At 41.4% G+C, this 19,277-nt stretch overlaps 1 protein-coding gene and 1 pseudogene across 5 annotated transcripts in view; one reads left to right on the forward strand and one right to left on the reverse strand.

Annotated features, from left to right (window-relative positions):
* The first annotated feature begins 620 nt into the window (after positions 1-620).
* MANBA (mannosidase beta) overlaps positions 621-19,277 on the forward strand; it is a 113,206-nt gene continuing 94,549 nt past the window's right edge. For 2 of the 5 annotated variants that reach the window (XM_045056050.1, XM_045056049.1), the window contains exons 1-2: positions 623-867; positions 18,599-18,693. In XM_045056050.1, the coding sequence (XP_044911985.1) occupies positions 691-867; positions 18,599-18,693 (272 nt within the window). In that variant the 5' untranslated portion in view covers positions 623-690. Of the gene's footprint in view, positions 868-9,666; positions 10,057-18,598; positions 18,694-19,277 lie in introns of those variants that run through there. The other 3 variants (XR_006596905.1, XM_023252901.2, XM_045056051.1) reach the window with 3 other exon arrangements.
* Positions 14,906-15,620, reverse strand: LOC109499046 (annotated as a pseudogene).

The following is a 19,277-nucleotide window of genomic DNA, read 5'->3' on the forward strand; positions in this document are numbered from 1 at the left end:
ACAGGCTCCAGGCTGTGAGCGGTCAGCACAGAGCCCGATGCGGGGCTTGAACTCACGGACCGCGAGATCATGACCTGAGCTGAAGTCGGACGCTTAACCGACTGAGCCACCCAGGTGCCCCTAGGCAATTTTAGTTATTGTTACTCTTCGAAGGGTGGGAGTACGCCCTGAGACCAACCTATGGAGGTGCAGGAGGTGAGCGTTACCACCTCCAGGAAGACACCTGCAGCGTGGATGAGCGTCTGGGGAAGTTTGGGGGGAATGAGGTGGTGAGTGTCTCGGTGTTTCGGTTCTCTGAAGCAGTCAGGAGCCTCTCTAGCTGTGTCTTGTCATCCTACTCTGTGTTCTTGAGCTTTCCGAGGCTTTGCGCGCCACTTTGTGCCCAGGAAACTGGGTGTCCCAATTACCGTGCACAGTTCTCGCCTCTCGTTAAGACACCGAAGCGGCAGGTAAAAGCGCGGAGCAGTGCTCAGACTGCAGAGGTACCAGCCCAGGACCGGCTTCTGCAGCTCTGCAGGGGATCTGCGCTCTCCGCCCACCCGCGTAGCCGCGGGAGCCGGGGCGGGTCCCCGCAGCTCAGCTGACCTGGGGGCGGGGCCCGGGCGGGGGAGCGCCAGAGCCCCCGCCTCTTCCGAGGGGACCCGTGCTTCCGCGGCCTCCTGGCTGGGGATCGTGGCTGCTGCTCGCGGTATGCGCCTCCGCCTGCTTCTGCTGCTCGCCCTGTGCGGGGCGGGGCCCACTGCCGCAGCCCGCAGCCTCAGCTTGCGGGGAAGCTGGAGGATCCGCAGCGGGAACGGCTCGCTGGAGCTGCCGGGGAGGGTCCCGGGTTGCGTGCACAGCGCCCTGTTCCAGCGGGGCCTCATCCAGGTACTGCGTGCGGCCGCCCCGCCGGAGCCAGCACCTCGTGCCCCTCGTGGTGAGACGGGCCAAGGAACCGCTTGGCAGCCCCCAAGCCTTGGGCTTTGTTCCCCGGGTTTAGATCTAACTTTACTTTTGCCTCTTCTGGTCTGTGGCAGGGAAATGCTGAAGCAGTTTGCCTTCTGTTGGCAGAGAGCACCGTTGGCTTCCGGGCTTGGTGGAAATAAGACGGAGCCAGTCAGGCACGTCGATGATTCTGGAAAGCGGAAGTTCGTACAGGGCAAACAGTGTTTCTACTGGCGGTTTTCCTATTGCCATAACTCTCCACTGAAGAGTGTGTAGAAAGGTCCTGTTACTGACAAAGCATAAGGCAGGGGATTCCTGTTTTACTGTGTGGACACTTCAGGGGACGATAGTTTTGCCAACTGTTAACTATATTGAGTAATGCCTCAGTTTTTCTCTTTTGCTTGTAGGCCTCAGGGAGTCAGATTTGGGAATGATGCAGCATGTAGGGTGAGGAGAATGAGATGTACAAGTAAGTGTAAGGTTGGATTACTAGTGCTAGTGTAAAGGCTAAATAATTTTTAAGGCTGATTGGGATATGAAGAAAGATGTTTCTTAGGGCATGTGATGCGTGTGTGAGTGTGTCTTAGTTGCTCCAATTTATAGACCACTTGTTGAGGACAAGAGGTTTGTTGTGTGCAGAGGTTTGCAAACAACTTTTCCACCCTCTGCTGTTTTTATGGTTCCGTCAGCTGCATGTGGCTTTCGCATTCTTTAATTGTTCTTGCTCTGATAGAGGGTCGCCTGGGGGGCTCAAATCATGATCTCATAGTTGGTGAGTTCGAGCCCAGCACAGAGCCCACTTCAGATCCTCTGTCCCCCTCTCTCTCCACCCCTCCCTCTGCTTGCTCTTGCTCTCTCTCAAAAATAAATAAAAACGTTTAAAAAATTAAAATCGTTTTTGCTTGGGAAAAGATGTACTTGATGAATATCTTTCAATCGTGTTTACCTGGGACAAGATGTACTTGACGCGTTGTCCCAGTCCCCATAACAACTCTACAGAGTAGATTTATTTGCATTTTATGGATGATATGGAGTTATGGAGCCGAGAGAAGTTAGAGGATTTACCTAAGATCACACAACAATTAAGTGGCAGAAGTAGAAATCTAGCCCAGGCTGGCCTGACTCCATTCCGTAGCCTGGATTCTCAACTGTGCTACTCTTACCGCAGTGTTTTGAAAAATTGTTTTTGAAGCACTGTGATTGACTTTCAGGAGTGTCATTAACAGTGTACTTAAATGACGCGATTGTCAACTGGGGTTATGCAAAATTTATGATCTGGTACACGTTGGCTTTTTTTCAAGAAATATGTATCAGAAAGGAAGTGAATGTTGTAAATGAATGACACTGACCACAGTCCAGTTTATTTTTTAAAACAAGTAATTCTCAAATTTAGGTACTTCCACTATTTTTAGTTAACAAACTGCTTGTGACATAGACCACAGCCTACCTTGGTACCCTGAGCCTTCACTCATATATCTTGAGAATTCCTGTGTCTATTTGGCAGGGTCTCTCCTTGCCTCATTTCACTGATAACATTAAGGCAATGGGAAATAGTGGTTTTAGCAAGTAGGTTGATTGTTCCATTTTATGAGGCTACATATTAAGAAACAATGTTTGGTTACCAGCTAATGAGAAGGAGGTTGCTCACAGTGTGAAATAACTGACTTTTCCTCCTGAAAATAATTTACATTGTTTGCCAAATATTTCAAATTCGTAGAAGAACTTTAAGTTTAGTAAGGTGGATGTGGGTTTTATTTATTTTAAATGTTCATTTATTTATTAAATTTTTTTAATGTTTATTTTATTTTTGAGAGAGAGAGTGTGAGTGGGGGAGGGGCAGAGAGAGAGAGAGAGAGAGAGAGACAGAGACAGGGAGACACAGAATCTGAAACAGGTTCCAGGCTCTGAGCTGTCAGCACAGAGTCCAACACAGGGCTCGAACTTGGGAATGGCGAGATCATGACCTAGGCAGAAGTCGAACACTTAACCAACTGAGCCACCCAGGTGCCCCTGCTTATTTATTTTTAAGAGAGAGAGAGAGAGCACAAGCAGAGTAGGGGCAGAGAGAGAAAGAGAGAGGGAGACGGAATCTGAAGCAAGCTCCAGGCTCTGAGCTGTCAGCACAGAGTCTGATGTGGGGCTCGAACCCACGAACCACGGGCTGAAGTTGGATGCTCAACTGACTGAGCCACCTAGGCGCCCCTGGATGTGGGTTTTATTTTTATTTTTTTATTTTTTAAAATTATTTTAATGTTTATTTATTTCTGAGGCAGAGAGAGACAGAGCATGAGTGGGGGAGGGTCAGAGAGAGAGAGGGAGACACAGAATCAGAAACAGGCTCCAGGCTCTGAGCTATCAGCACAGAGCCCGACGCGGGGCTCGAACTCATGGACCGTGAGATCACGACCTGAGCCGAAGTCGGTCGCTCAACCTACTGAGCCACCCAGGCGCCCCTGGATGTGGGTTTTAAATGGTAGTGGGATGAGAAATGGGGAAGGCTTTTGGGAATTGGAGAACTCCAAGCCTAATCATCAGCAACATCAGTATTATTACTGAATAATATGCTACTTTTATTCCACCTGCTTTATTACAACATTACCATCCTTTTTTGGTGTTGGCCCTCAGGAAATATTCTATAGTTTAGAGCAGGCAGTGGCCCCCATACTGTGTTTACACAAGAACTTGAAACATATCTTGCCAAAGTCATTTACTTATTCATTTACCTAATTATCTCATAAGTATTTATTTAGTACTTCCAACATAGCAGGCACTATTCAAAGTGCTTGAAATTGAGTGGTGAAGAAACAAACTCTGTGCCAATAGACATTCTAGTGGAGGAGATAGACAATAAGCAAATTAATAGGTAACATAATGTCAGGTGGTGCACCTAAGAGAAATAAAGCCGATTAAAGGAAGGGAGCGTAGGAGGCTGGTTGGGAAGGATTCCTATTAAAATAAAGTGGTTAAAGATAGCCATTTTGATAAAGTGACTTTTTTTTTTTATTTATTATTTTTGGGACAGAGAGAGACAGAGCATGAATGGGGGAGTGGCAGAGAGAGGGAGACACAGAATCGGAAACAGGCTCCAGGCTCCGAGCCATCAGCCCAGAGCCCGATGCGGGGCTCGAACTCACGGACCGTGAGATCATGACCTGGCTGAAGTCGGACGCTTAACCGACTGCGCCACCCAGGCGCCCCGATAAAGTGACTTTTAAACAGAGATCTTTTTGATAAGGTCTGTTTTAAGAAGAAGTGCATTCTCAGCAAAGAGGGAAAAAAGGCTGGAGTGGAGAGGGGAGAGGCCTTGAGGTGGAAGCATGCTCGACATGTTCCAGGATTAGTGAGCTGGCCAGTGTAAGCCAGAGAGAAAGGGAATGTGTTCAAAGAAGGCATCAAGGGCGGACCATGCAGGGCTTGTAAACTATGGGAAACACCTTGGATTTTATTCTGCATATGATGGGACTTTATTGGGAGTTTTGAGCTTAGACTTGCATGAATGGATCTGCCTATTAGAAAATCATTCTGGCTATGTGAAGACTGCCGCAGAATGAAAGCATGGACACTAAGTACAGGACTATTACTTTTGAATGGACAGGAGATAACTTCCTGCTTGGACCAAGGTGGCAGCAGCAAACTGGTGAGAAATCTTGGGAGAACACATTTTTTTTTTCTTGGTGTAGAATCTTAGTTTATCTGTTTACACATGTGGCTTGTATGAGTGTAGACATTTTTTTTTTTTGCATTTCATAACTTGTTTTATTTTTTATTTTTTTAAATTTATATACAAATTAGTTAGCATATAGTGCAACAGTGATTTCAGGAGTAGATTCCTTAGTAGATTTCAGGAGTAGATTCCTTAGATTTCAGGAGTAGATTCCATTTAGCCCATCCCCCCCTCCCACAACCCCTTCCCGTAACCCTCAGTTTGTTCTCCATATTTATGAGTCTCTTCTGTTTTGTCCCCCTCCGTTTTTATATTATTTTTGTTTCCCTTCCCTTATGTTCATCTGTTTTGTCTCTTAAAGTCCTCATATGAGTGAAGTCATATGATTTTTGTCTTTCTCTGACTAATTTCACTTAGCATAATACTGTCTAGTTCCATCCACGTAGATGCAAATGGCAAGATTTCATTCTTTTTTTTTTTAATTTTTTTTTCAACGTTTATTTATTTTTGCGACAGAGAGAGACAGAGCATGAGCGGGGAGGGGCAGAGAGAGAGGGAGACACAGAATCCAAAACAGGCTCCAGGCTCCGAGCCATGAGCCCAGAGCCCGACGCGGGGCTCAAACTCATGGACCGCGAGATTGTGACCTGGCTGAAGTCGGACGCTTAACCGACTGCGCCACCCAGGCGCCCCAAGATTTCATTCTTTTTGATTGCCGAGTAAATACTCCATTGTATATATATACCACACCTTCTTTACCCATTCATCCATCGATGGACATTCGGGCTCTTTCCATACTTTGGCTATTGTTGATAGTGCTATTATAAACATGTTGATAGTGCATGTGTCCCTTCGAAACAGCACACCTGTATCCCGTGGATAAATGCCTAGTAGTGCAATTGCTGGGTCATAGGGTAGTTCTGTTTTTAGTTTTTTGAGGATTGTGAGAATACATTTTATATATATGTGTGTGTGTGTGTGTATACATATATATGTATATATATGTGTGTATGTATATATATGTATATATTTTTTGTAAGTTTATTTTAAAAGAGAGAGTATGGGGGAGGGCCAGAGAGAGTAGGAGAGAGAAAATCCCAAGCAGGCTCTGCACTGTCAGCTCAGAGCCCGATGTGGGGCTCGAACCCACAAACAGTGAGATCATGCCCTGAGCCAAAATCAAGAGTCAGATGCTTAGCTCTCTGAGCCAGCCAGGTGCCGTGAGAACACATTTAAATGTAGAACCAGTAGGATTATTTCAGTTTGATTTGTTGATGGATTGGGCATAAGGTGTGAAAGAGGAGTCAAGGAAAAGTTCAGGATTTTTCGGTCTGAACAGTTGATTAAATGGAATTCATATTTACTGAGAGGCTCCTGTGGCCAGCATGGGTGTTTCATAGGTGACTGTATTTCCTATACAGAATCTAAATCTTAGGTGTCTTGGAGAGTCTTTTGAGCTTCCTGTTAAAGGTTATCATTCATTCATTCAGCCTACTATTGTACCACACACTAAAGTATGCATTACAGTAAAAAAGAAATGAGTAAGACTCAGTTCCTATTTTGTAGGAGGTCACATTCTTGTGAGGCAGATGATAAGATATAAGTGCTTAGATAAGGGGACTCTTGTTAGGAAAGGTCTCAGCTTTCCTATTCAGTTCCTCAGTAGCGCAAGTTTGAAAAGCTTTTTTTTTTTTCCTTTTTAAATAAAAGATACTCTCGGGGCGCCTGGGTGGCGCAGTTGGTTAAGCGTCCGACTTCAGCCAGGTCACGATCTCATGGTCCAGGAGTTCGAGCCCCGCGTCAGGCTCTGGGCTGATCGCTCGGAGCCTGGAGCCTGTTTCTGATTCTGTGTCTCCATCTCTCTCTACCCCTCCCCTGTTCATGCTCTGTCTCTCTCTGTCCCAAAAATAAATAAACGTTGAAAAAAAAAAATTAAAAAAAAAATAAATAAAAGATACTCTCAAATTAGAGAGTCTGTGCCAAAATTAGAAAATATAGGTAGTAAGAAGAAGAAAACTTGGAAACCTGGCTTTCAGAGATAACTATTAAAATTTTTAAATGTACTATATCCATTCAGAATTTTTCTGTCTGTATACACTTTTGATAATTATTTACATTTTAACAACTTTTTTGTATAGAGTGTTTTTGATAGTTTTACATACAATAAACATATTTCTAACAAACCATATTTAATGGCTCTTTTTTATTTCATTGTGTACGTTTGCTACCATTTATAATCAGTCACTTACTGTTGGATTGTTATCTTACTTGATTTTTTTCTATTCTTTTTGGTGAAGATCCTTTTAGCTAAATTTTAGTTGGTGTATATCCTTATTTTCTTAGACAATTCTTAGAAGTGCGATTGCTGATTCAAAGGGTATGCACATTTTTAGTGTTATAATAGGTACTTCTCAGTTTTTTTTCAATAAAAATTGTAACAGTTTTATGCTCCCATTATCATTTTATCCCAGTGCTCATTTTAAGTGCTAGATTTGGATATTATTTTAAAAAGCAGAAGCAGGGGCACCTGGGTGGCTCAGTCAGTTGAGCGGCCAACTTCGGCTCAGGTCATGATCTCAACAGTTCGCGAGTTTAAGCCCAGCTTTGCGCTCTGTGCTGACAGCTCGGAGCCTGGAGCCTGCTTCAGATTCTGTGTCTCGCTCTCTGCCTCTCCCCATTCTCGCTGTTTCTCTGTCTCTCAAAAATAAATAAACATTAAAAAATGTTTAAAAAATAAAAGACAAGAACAATTTACTTTGTAGTAAGGTTGAACAATTTTTATCATGTTTATTGGTGATTTGCGGTTACTTATTCATGTTCTTTATTTTTCTATTAGCTATTAATCTTTTAAAATATAGATTTGTTAGACCTCTTTATTTGTTACATATTTTCAAAAATGTCCCCTTCATTAATGATTTATTTTATCGCATAGATGTTTTAAAGTTTTATATATTGAAAGCTTATAAAGTTTTTTCCTTTTATGATTGTTTCTTTGTTTGATATTATGCTTTGAAAGTAATTCCCTCTCTCTCAATTAAATAAATATTTACAAATATTTCTTTTTTTGTAACTTTATAATTCCTTTTCATATTTAAAATATTATCCATTTGAATTTTTTTCAAATGGTTAGTTTTTTATATCCCATAATTTAACAATTTCTCTTTTGTTCATTGATATAAAACATTAGTTTTTCATGTATGAAATTCTCATATACTGATACTTTTCTCATTCCCTCTTTTAAAATTACTTTTTAAAGCATTATAAATATTTAATGCTTAAAAAAATTGTTTTAAATGTTTATTTTTGAGAAAGAGAGGGAGAGATAGAGCATGAGCAAGGTGGGGCAGAGAGACAGAGGGAGACACAGAATCTGAAGCAGGATCCAGGCTCTGAGCTATCAACACAGAATCCGATGCAGGGCTTAAATTCATGAGCTGCGAAATCATGATCTGAGCCGAAGTCAGACATTTAACCTACTGAGCCACCCAGGCACTCCAAATATTTAATGCTTATTGAACAACAACAACAAAATTGATGCACAAAAATATAAAATATAAAGAACAAGGAAAAAATAATGAAAAGCATACTACAAAGCAGGAGTAATCACTGTAAAATTTTTCATGTGTATCTTTCCAGATTTTTCTAAGTATGTACAAATACAATAATACAAAAATTAAATCAATTTCTGAAATAGTTTTGTAAGTACTTCTTCATTTAAAATATATGGTGAACATCTTTCTCCATCCACAAGTGTCCATAAATATAGATCTAGAATAATTTTTAATAACTATATAGATTCCATTTTGAAGATGTGTTCTACACTTAAATCTACACTTAAAAATAGAAGAAAATATATTATAAATATATGAATATCTACATGTACTAAAAAATGGTAGACACCAAATGCTTAGAACTTTTTCTCTAAATTTTATTACTGCCTTCTATCCTTCATAATGTAACTGGGACAGATGTTCAGAGAAGAAGATTTTGTATATTCTTGTACTCAGAAAGTAGCCAAGAGGCAATTGCCATGTGAATATACTTCTAAAGCTTTTTGTTATGGTGAATTTCAAACAAATAAAAAGTAACTCAATGAACCCCCATTTACCCATCACCTGGCTTCAGCATAGTCCATTTCGTTTCTTTGTCTAGTCATTATACTACCCCTTACTTGAAGCAGTCCCAGGTATCACATCATTTCATTCTCAAACATTTCACTGTGGGTCTCAAACTATAATACCATTATCACCATTTTAATATTTTTGTTGTGTTTCAGAGAAGGAGATGTCACAATGATGGTCCAGAATGGCCAAACATAAATTTATTTTTAAAGAAGAGGTACTTTTTCTGGTTGCCATACTCACCTTCTACAAAAGACTTAAAAATGGGATACGTGGTTTTATTGGACCATTTTATGTGAAGTGATTTCAAAATCTTTTAGGAAAGGAATCATTTAAAGATCTATAGGGTTTCTAGAAGTTCGACTGCTTAAACAACGTGTGGCATTGAGGAGATAAATTAGCTAAGGACTCTGCATTTGAAGTTTAAATTTGAGCAGAAATAGTCATTCAGTTTTGAGGAAGAGAAAATCACAAGGTTTTTAAGCCTTTTTTCTTTTATTTTTTAAGCCTTTTTTTTTAAGTTTATTCATTTATTATTTCTGAGAGATAAAGAGAGCACAGTGGGGGAGGGGCAGAGAGCAAGAGAGGGAAACACAGAATCCGAAGCAGGTTCCAGGCTCTGAGCTGTCAGCACAGAGCCTGATGTGGGCTCGAAGTCAGACGCTTAACTGACTGAGCCACCCAGGTGCCCCAATCCTTTTTTTTTTTAAAGATAACTTTAGAAAATCCTGATTCTTGGAGTGCCTGGGTTGCTCAGTTGAACACCCCCACTCTTGTCTCACAATTTGTAGGTTCAAGGCCTGCGTCCAGCTCTGCACTGACAGCACAGAGCAGAGCCTGCTTGGGATCCTCTCTCTCCTTCTTTCTCTGCCTTTCCCCTGCTCGTGCTCTCTATCTCAAATAAGTAAACTTAAAAAGCAAAAAAGAAAATCCTGATCCTTAAACCTGGACACATGCTTCTTCGTTTGATGCCTTGTCAGGTGTATTTGGGGCATAGGAGGATTTGCTTCTCATGGCCCAACACTGGGAATCAAAGCATCATCTGAGAGTTCAATCTTTAGGCTGGCTGGTCTTCATCACCCATAGGTGTATATAGTCAACCTAGACTGTGAAATTCATCTGCATGTAATAATTAATATTTTCCATGTGCAGTGCACTCTCTTTGACCCTTTCAGGTGCACCTGTTCACATAATTCCCACCGCAACCCTGTGGAGAAGGTATCATTACTTATACTGACTGAGGCTCACACAAGTTATGGCCTAAGAGCATGCATCTAATAAATGGTGGGACAAGGATTCAACCCGCATCTTTTCATGGCCCACGCTGCCTGTTGGCAAGAATAAATAGTAAGCAAAGAGAATAATTACTGTTTTAATTTAAAGATGTCCAGTAAACACAGTGATGAGCACAGCATACTACTGTTCAAAATATATCACTAGAAGCATCCCATTTGCCAGAAGTTCTTGATAAATGCAATAATTCCTGAGGGTCAGTGCACACATCACTTCCTTATTCTCTGTGACTCAGAAGTCTCTTAGTTTCAGCCATTACCTCTGTGCCACAACTGGTCTGGTGCCTTCATCTCTAACTCTGTCCTCCTGATTTGTGTCTGGAGATTTGGCTCCACTCTTCTACCTGAATGTCTTCATGGAGTATTGAAACTCGATATATGCAGATACCTCTTCTCTCAACTCTCCCAATCCTTAGTTTTTCTTCTTTTATCTATCTCCTTTTTTTTTTATGTTTACTTATTTATTTTTGAGACAGAGAGAGAATGGGAGAGCACAAGTGGGGAAAGGGCAGAGAGAGAGAGACAGAGAGGGAGAGAGAGAGAGAGAGAGAGAGAGAGGGAGGGAGACACAGAATTTGAAACAGGTTCCAGACTCTGAGCTGTCAGCACAGAGTCCAATGTGGGGCTCAAACCCACAAACCATGAGATCATGACCTAGGCTGAAGTCAGATGCTTAACCGACTGAGCCACCCAGGCGCCTCTACCTATTTCTAATAAGAGCACCAACATTTTCTCAGTAAATGAGGCCTGGAATTTTGGTGCCATTTTTGTTTCTTCTCACATATGTTGCAACTTGTGCAACTTGTAGGTCCAGCCTACAACAACATCTTACAACCATTCTGGCCAAGTCATTTGTACTGTTATCAACCTCGCTTATTGTTTTCTTTTTAAAAAAGAGGTCAACTGATTTTAGAAACAGATTAAGGAAATACAATTGATGCTTGAACAACGTGGGTTTGAATTTACACATGAATTTTTTTCAGTAAATACAGCACAATACTATAAATGTGTTTTCCTTATGATTTTCTTAACAACATTTTCTTTTCTCTAGCCTAGTTTATTGTAAGAATACAGTATATAATCCATATAACATACACAATATGTTAATTATGTTATTGGTAAAGTTTCTGGTCAATAGTAGGCTATTAGTAGTTAAGTTTTTGGGGAGCCAAAAGTTAATCAGATTTTTGACCATGCAGGGTTTAGGAGCACTTACTGTTAATTGTACCCCTGAGGGTTAACTGTAATGATAAAAAAAATTTGAAGGTAGGGGGCACCTGGGTGGCTAAGTCGGTTAAGTGTCTGACTCTTGATTTCAGCTCAGGTCATGATCTCATGGTCATGAAATCAAGCCTGGGATCAGGCTCTGGCCTGGGCATGGAGCCTGCATTAGATTCAGTCTCTCTCTCTCTCTCTCTCTCTCTCTCTCTCTCTCTCTCCTCCCTCTTCCCCCTCCCCTGCTTGTGTGCATGATGTCTTTGTCAAAAAAAAAAAAAAAAAAAAAGAAGAAAAAAAAATTACAGGTGAGAAACATAATCAAAGCAAGTATTCTTCCGTCCCTGTCTCCTAGTTTTCTAGTTCCCTTCTACGGAAACAACGACAGTTAACCAGATTCTTGTGTATATTCATGTATCTTATGATATATGTCTATATACATATAGAGTTATCTGTATTTCCCTTCATAAAGGATAGCATTCTATGTATGTTGTTTGGTACTGACTTTTTTCTTTCACTTGACATCTCATAGAAGTCATTTCAGATCCGTATGTATAACAGTAATGACAGCTATCATTTGTTGAATGCTTGCTATGAGTAATGAATGGTTCTGAGCACCTTCCACATGTTACCTCTTGCAATGTTCATCCTGATCCTGGGAGGTACTATTATTATCTCTGTTCTAGAACTGAGAAAACAGAAGTATAGGGGTGTTGTATGAGCTTCACAAGCTCCCACAGGTATTAGGGCTAAGCTAGGGCTTGAACTCATGTGAACAAGATTGCTCTCCACTGCTGCTCTTACCTGTCAGCTCCATCCACACCCCTAGCTTCGTCCCAGAGGCAAGAACTATGGCTGCGCAGCTGTTCAACTGCCCACCCTTGCTCCTGAGCAAGTGTGATTTCCAACTCCTCTGACCCTCATGTCAGTCAAGAATCTCTCTCCAGGCATTTATGCTAACCTTTCATGAGTTCTACCCTGCACTGTGGAGTGGGCTAAGAAAATCATTTTGTTTCTCCTTTTAAATTCCCCTTTTAATACTCTTTGGTCAGAAAATAAGGAGTTTCCTTAACTCACAACCCCTTCTTACCTAGAGCTGTGTTAGATGTGAAGCAGTATTTACTAGTTTAAGGATTTTAAGCAAAAATAACATTAAGGCCAATCAAAATGTTTTGACTTATGAGGGTGCTTAGATGGCTCAGTCGGTTAATAACGCGTCCGACTCTTGATTTCAGTGCAGGTCATGATCCCAGGGTCGTGAGTTGGAGCCCCACGTTGGGCTTTATGCTGATAGCACGCGGAGCCTGCTTGGAAGTCTCTCCTCTCTCTCTCTGCCCCTCTCCTTGCTCGCATGTGTACTTTCTTGCTCTCAAAATAAATCAACTTAAAAACATATTTTGACTTATGGATTTGGGATCTCTTGTATATGTGAAGCTGCTGAAGTAAGAATCATAGCTGAGCTCATTTTGACAATGGGTAAACAAGTTTGGAGAGTGCAGCTTCTTCTGAATGGAACAAATCAATATCCCTTTGTGGGTTAGGGTAGATCAGCTTCCTATGAAAGTCTTTTCTTCTTTTTCTTTTTATTATATGGTATCTAGTACATGGAAAGTTTTATGCACATGTGCATTTGTGACTTTTAAAGCCTATGATTAAATGAAGACCCATGCACCTGCCATCCAGTTTATGAACCTGCACATTGCCAACACTATTGCAGTTACCTTGCCTCTCCCAATCCTATCACTTGCCTCCCCCTAAGGTAACCGCTATTCTGAGTTATCACTTTCTTGCTTTTTACAAATTAAGGTTTTATATATCTGTGTATCTTTTTTAAAAGTTTATTTATTTTGAGAGAGAGAGAGACAGCACGAGTGGGGGAGGGGCAGAGAGAGGGAGAGAGAGAGAATCCCAAGCAGGCTCTGCACTGACAATGCAGAGCCCAACATGGGGCTCAAACTCACGAAACTGTGAGATCATGACCTGAGCTGAAACCAAGAGTCAGATGCTTAGCTGACTGAACCACCCAGACGCTCCCAAATATCTGTGTATCTTAATATATTGGTTACTTTTGCTTATTTTTAAATGAATGTTTTCTTAAACTTTATTTATTTTTTTTGCCTAAGTGTCCAAGGATATATCTGTGTGTGAAATAGTTGCGAAGACTTCCTTTTCTGTATTTAACTCCATTTGAAGTAATTATGTCTGGGATGGAATCAGGCATTGGATTGAAGCAGAACTAGGGAGTGGAAACGCTATACCTGGTTAAGGAATTTATGTATCTCTAAATGGATGTAATAGATGAAGTTCAGAAGCTTACAGAGAAAATGGGACGGATAATGTTGTTTGCATGGCGTGGGGCCATATAGTCTGTTGATGTACAGCAGGTATGGTAAATGGCAATGATAAATAACCAGCCCTACATAGCATGTTTATCCCCTGGTTCCCACTTGGTAGTAGCACTGACTTTGTAACTGTTGACGACGTTTGTGACATTAATGGCAGTATTGGGGAATGATTGAGTGTGTGGACTCTGGAGCCAGATGTCTTGGGTCTGAATCAGTGCTGCACCACTTCATAGCCATTTGACTTTGAGCTTTGGACTCGTTGTTAGTAAAGGGGAATGAAGATAATACCTGTTCCATTGGGTCATGGGCACTAGGGTAGCTATCAGCTATTGTTGCTGTGATCATCTGGTATAAAAGTGTAGGTGTATTTGGCATGAGGCATTGTAGAATAGTTGAAAAAATGTTAGACTGCCTTGATTTAGTTCCTGGATGTACTGCTTAGTTGGGGGACCTCAGGAGTGGAATCTTTTGGAACTTTCGTTTCTTTCTCTATAAATGTACTGCATGTGTTGGTTATGAAGACAAAAGCATGTGAGTGGCTATCTCGGTTAACAAATGATACTTCTGTTGTTTTTTAGGGTTTGTGGGTTTGCCTAACAACTCAGTGACTTACGTGGTTTCTTAGTCATCAGGTGTAACACTGAACTGCTGTTAGCTTTATTTTATTTAATTTTTGTTTGTTTTCAGGTTCCACCTTTTTAAAGTTTATTTATTTATTTATAATGAGAGAGAAAGAGAGAGAGTGAGCATGAGCGGGGGGTGGGGTGGGGTGGGGGCAGAGAGAGAGAGGGAGAGAGAGAGCAGGCTCTGCGCTGTCATTGAGAAGCCCCATGTGGGGCTAGAACTAACGAACCGTGAGATCATGACCTAAGCCGAAACCAAGAGTTGGGCGCTTAACTGACTGAGCCACCCAGGCACCCCCAGGTTTCAACTTTTTAATAAGTTCCGTGAAGGATATCCTGGATGCTGGATAAGACACAATAGAGTATTTTTTTTTCTTCCAGTATTAAAAAAAAATGACATTCACAAATGTCATTTTTTAAAGAAACTTATATGTAGTTAAGATGGTGACCTTGAATTAAAAAACACCTCTAATCATATTCTTGATTTCTTGTAGTTGCATTTGGAAATTGCTTCCTGGTCATGATAAACATTGTGTACAGGCTCTTAAAATGTCTCTAAGTGTACATTATTATTATTATTTTTTTTAAAAAGCACTCTGGCCAAACTTTTTTTTTTTTTTTTTGCCAGAATCAGTAATCCTGAGAGCCCAAACTAAAAACGTGGTAAAAGGAAAACACCCAAACTCAATAAATGTCCTAGGATTTGTCTTTAAGTGGGAGAAGATTTTTAAAAAACACATGAAGCTTTCTAAAAGGTCTTTAACAAGCTACCTTGGGAGCTCAGTTTAAAAATAGAAGTTGATGCACTAACACAGATGTTTCAGCGCAGCTCCAAAAATCTTTATAAGTACAGCCATTTGGAAGGATGATCCGGGATCAGAAGTTTTATTCCTTGTGTAGCTACCACATTAGATGCACATGCCTGAACTTGGAGGTTCAAATTGTCTCTGTCGTTTGCTCCTGAGTAGTGGTCATAACCACCCGGCTTCTACCACCAGTCTCTGGGCCTTCCATATCCATATCCATATCCTCCAGGCCGCTGTCATATCTGCCACTCCCATAGCTCTGGTCCCTACCACCTCTAGAGTAGCTGCAACCACGCCCGTGGGCCCCAAAGGCACCGCCTCCAGTTCCCCTGGCTAACTTGCCCAGGTGATCCACACAGATCTGGCGACCATCCAGAGACTCTCCATTCATGGCTCCCATGGCATCTGAGGCATGCTCTGGACTGGTGAAGGTGGTAAAACCAAAACCCCAGAATCGCTGAATCTCGCGGCCCTTGACAATGACCCCCTCAGAAATAGGACCAAACCTACTGAAGTGGTCTTCCAGAGTCTGCTCATCAGAGTTGAAGTTGAGCCCTCCCACAAAAAGCGTCCCTTGTTCAGAAGACATGGCAATGAGTTAAAGTACTGCAAATTAAGCGAAAGGACCAGAAGAACAGCTACCATTGAGGAGCTTATGAACGAAGGGAGTCAAACCATTCTAGAATCAAATTAAGTTGGTTGCTTAGCATTTGGAATAATGATTAGAAAGATAATATAAGCTTCTGCAACCTTTATTTTAGGGAGGTTAAAATATTTTCCCTTGGTAAGAGGAACTTTTGTTAGTAGACTTTATTTTTTGGAGCATTTTTAGGTTCACAGCAAAATTGAAAGAAAAATACAGACGGCTCCCATATATCACCCCCACCCCACATGCACAGCCCTCCCATTATCAACACCCCCCTGGCCCCCGCCACCAGAGTGGTACATTTGTTATCATCAGTGAATCTATACTGACACGTCATTATCACCCAAAGTCTATAGTTTCCATTAGAATCCACTCTTGGTATTATATATTCTATGGATTTTGACAAATGTATAATGATATGTACTCACTATTATAATATCATTTAGAGAAGTTTCACTGCCTTCAAAATCCTCTGTGCTCTGCCTATTCACCCCTCTCTCCCTTATTCCCGGGCAACCACTGATCTTTTTACTGTCACCATAGTTTTACCTTCTCCAGAACACCATGTATTTGGAATCATGTAGTCTGTAGCCTTTTCAGACTGGCATCTTTCAAGTAAAAGAAAAATTTTAACCTCTAAATTCTGTTTGTCTAGGGGTGCCTGGGTGGCTCAGTCGGTTGAGCGTCTGACTCTTGTTTTTGGCTCAGGTCATGATCTCACAGTTTATGGGATGGGCCCTGTGTCGTCAGCATAGACACTGCTTGTGATTCTCTTTCTCCCTTTCTTTCTGCTCCTACCCTGCTTGCGCACGCATGTGCTCATTCTCTATCTCTCTCTGAAAAAACAAACATTTAAACACTGTTTGTCTAGAAAAAATATATCTCAGCACCTTGCCCTCTCGAACTCAATAGGCAGTTTCCCTCAAGGGGCTGGGAGACAGGAAGGGGAATTGTGCCCTGCAAACCAGATCATCAGCCGGCTCCAAGGCTTAGCAGGCTGACATGTTGCAACCACATTCGCCTTCACACCTTCCTTCTCATGATATTTTTAACTGTATTGGACTAAGTCCACAGTGTAGAGTTATAAATAAGGCTGGGTGGAGACACATGGACAAGCTAATGATTAGGTACCTCTTCAAACCTGTGTCCTTAAATATTTATTCCATGCTTATTCATTGGAGAGGCTGAGTGGTGTGTGTGTGGGAAGACAGAAAAGGAAGCAAGTTGGCTGGGCCTGGCACAGCCCATTTAACAGGATAAAACTCACTGTTAATCAGTCCTTAAAAATCAGCTTGGCGATATCAGTTGTTACTAAATCTCATCAACTACACCCTCCCCTAGTAGCTTATTAAAACATTTCTTCCAGTCAGGAACAATTTCTGACTTGATATACACCCCACCATCTTGATATACACCCCACTGTTTTATAGTATGTCTTACAGATTTGTGCTCCGAGCATGTGCCCAACCGACTATTGCTAACCCAACGTGGTCATTGGTGGAAGTTAGGCAAAATTGGCTTTTCTTTCTCTATCTGGAGTTGCAGTGCAACTTGGCCCTGTCCCAGTTGGAGAAGACCGCACTGTTTCCATCTAGGTGGCTGTGATGTTGTTCACAGAAAGATGACTGAAAAGCTTCACTTACCACTTTCTTTTCTGCCTCCTCGTCTGGGAGATAAAGGGTGGAAAATGAGTAGGAGAAGAAAGACCTAAGTATTACAAAAGGAAGGACCTGGGGCTGGACACTCAGCCAGAACAGTATCTCTGAACACCCGGCAGGCCAGTCGCCTAGGGCAGAGAAATTGGCAACCATTTTCAGTAAAAGCCTGGACACTATTTTAGGCCTCATGGGTCAAATGGCCTCAGTCACACCTACTCAACTCGGCGATTAAAAAAAAATTAAATATTTATTTTTAATGTTTATTTGTTTTTGAGAGAGAGAGGCAGAGCGTGAGCAGGGGAGGGGGCAGAGAGAGAGAGAGAGAGAGAGAGAGAGAGAGAGACAGAATCCGAAGCAGGCTCCAGGCTCTGAGCTGTCTCTGAGCTGTCGACGTGGGGCTCGAACTCACGAACCATGAGATCATGACCTGAGCCAAAGTTGGACGCTCAACCGACTGAGCCACCCAGGTGCCCCTCAACTCTATTATAGCATGAAAGCTGCCATATATGATTTGTAAAGGAATGGGCATGGTTGTGCTCCAATGAAACTTCATTTATTGACACATGTCCATTCTTAGCTCCCTGGCCAGACGAAATCAAGCCGTGAGCTGCATTTGACCCATGGGTTGTAGTTTGCTGACCTTGTCTAGGAAAATGTAGGCAACCTGAAGTTGGTCAGTGTGACGGTGGCTGTGCTGCCTGCGTATTCTCTGCAGAGATCCTTTTGTGCTCACTTGGTAAAGCTCAGTGGAAAATAACTTTGGAAATGCTAGGTGAATCCAAGGAGTGGGAGTTTTGCCGAGGTTTGGGTAGTACAGGAGAAGCATTCCCCCTGGAGGCCAGCTGGGATAGTGGCAGAAATGAGCACGGCGAGGATGACAGGGCTATGAGAGACTGAGGGCCTCACTCGGGAAGTGCTGACTTTCATTCTCTGCTAATACCTCGGAGGTTCTGTGTTTGGTTTTAACAAAGGCAGCCGGTCTTAATCTCCACACATGTTCTTATTGATAATGAAACTATATGATTTCTATCTCTAAGAACTTTCATTGAGGCATTTTGTTGGCATTTTTAACAAACATTTTTTGGTATATTTTGGTTATGTGAATGTTGTTAACTTTGTTGGAAGGGTAATGGTCTCTTAAATGGATGGAGCTTTTAACCTTGAGGATGAGATGTGCCTGCAAATGCATACTCCTAGGCCCAGGATTCATTAATTTTTAGGTGGCAAATAGCTATTGTTAATAATTTATTTCATGTTTATTTATTTTTGCATATTTAATCATCTGCCATGATTTTGATCACCAGGATCCTTACTACAGATTTAATGACCTTAAGTACAGATGGATCTCCTTGGATAACTGGACCTATAGCAAGAAATTTCAAATCCCCTTTAACATTAGGTATGTATGTGTGTGTGTCTATATCTACATCTGTATTTATTTAGTTATTGAGCTTTCCTTCTTTCTGTCTCTGGAATAATCTTTTGTTTGTTTAGGCTGCATGTAAGAGAATTGTCAGACTAAAGCCTTGTCCTGTAAAAGTGAATATATAATTTATGTTTTGATTTGTATATAATGGTGCCACTGATCATTAGTCATGAAATTATGTCTTGTTCAGTGGTTTTAATGGAGTCACCTACACCTAGTCAGTTCTCTTATTTGCATTTCCTTCTATGTGTACCCTCCCCTCCCTATAATCAATAGAATGTGTATATTTACAATTTGTCAAGTAGGATCAGAGATCCATCATTTATTCCATGTGGTGTTAACCAGCCATCAAGGCTGTGGCATTGGCCTTATATTGTGTTGTGAAGCCACGAGGAAAAACAGTATAATTTCAGTAACGTTCCACGTAGCAGAATGTAACCCAGTTATATCTACCGCCATTATTGCTAAATAAAAAAAAAATCCTCTGTCCCTTTTGTATGACTTTTTTTGGGTAATTATTTAACAGCCTGCTAAAAGAGAAATAAAACCAGAATATG

This window comes from Felis catus, chromosome B1, assembly GCF_018350175.1.
Source record: "Felis catus isolate Fca126 chromosome B1, F.catus_Fca126_mat1.0, whole genome shotgun sequence".
Classification (NCBI taxonomy): domain Eukaryota; kingdom Metazoa; phylum Chordata; class Mammalia; order Carnivora; family Felidae; genus Felis; species Felis catus.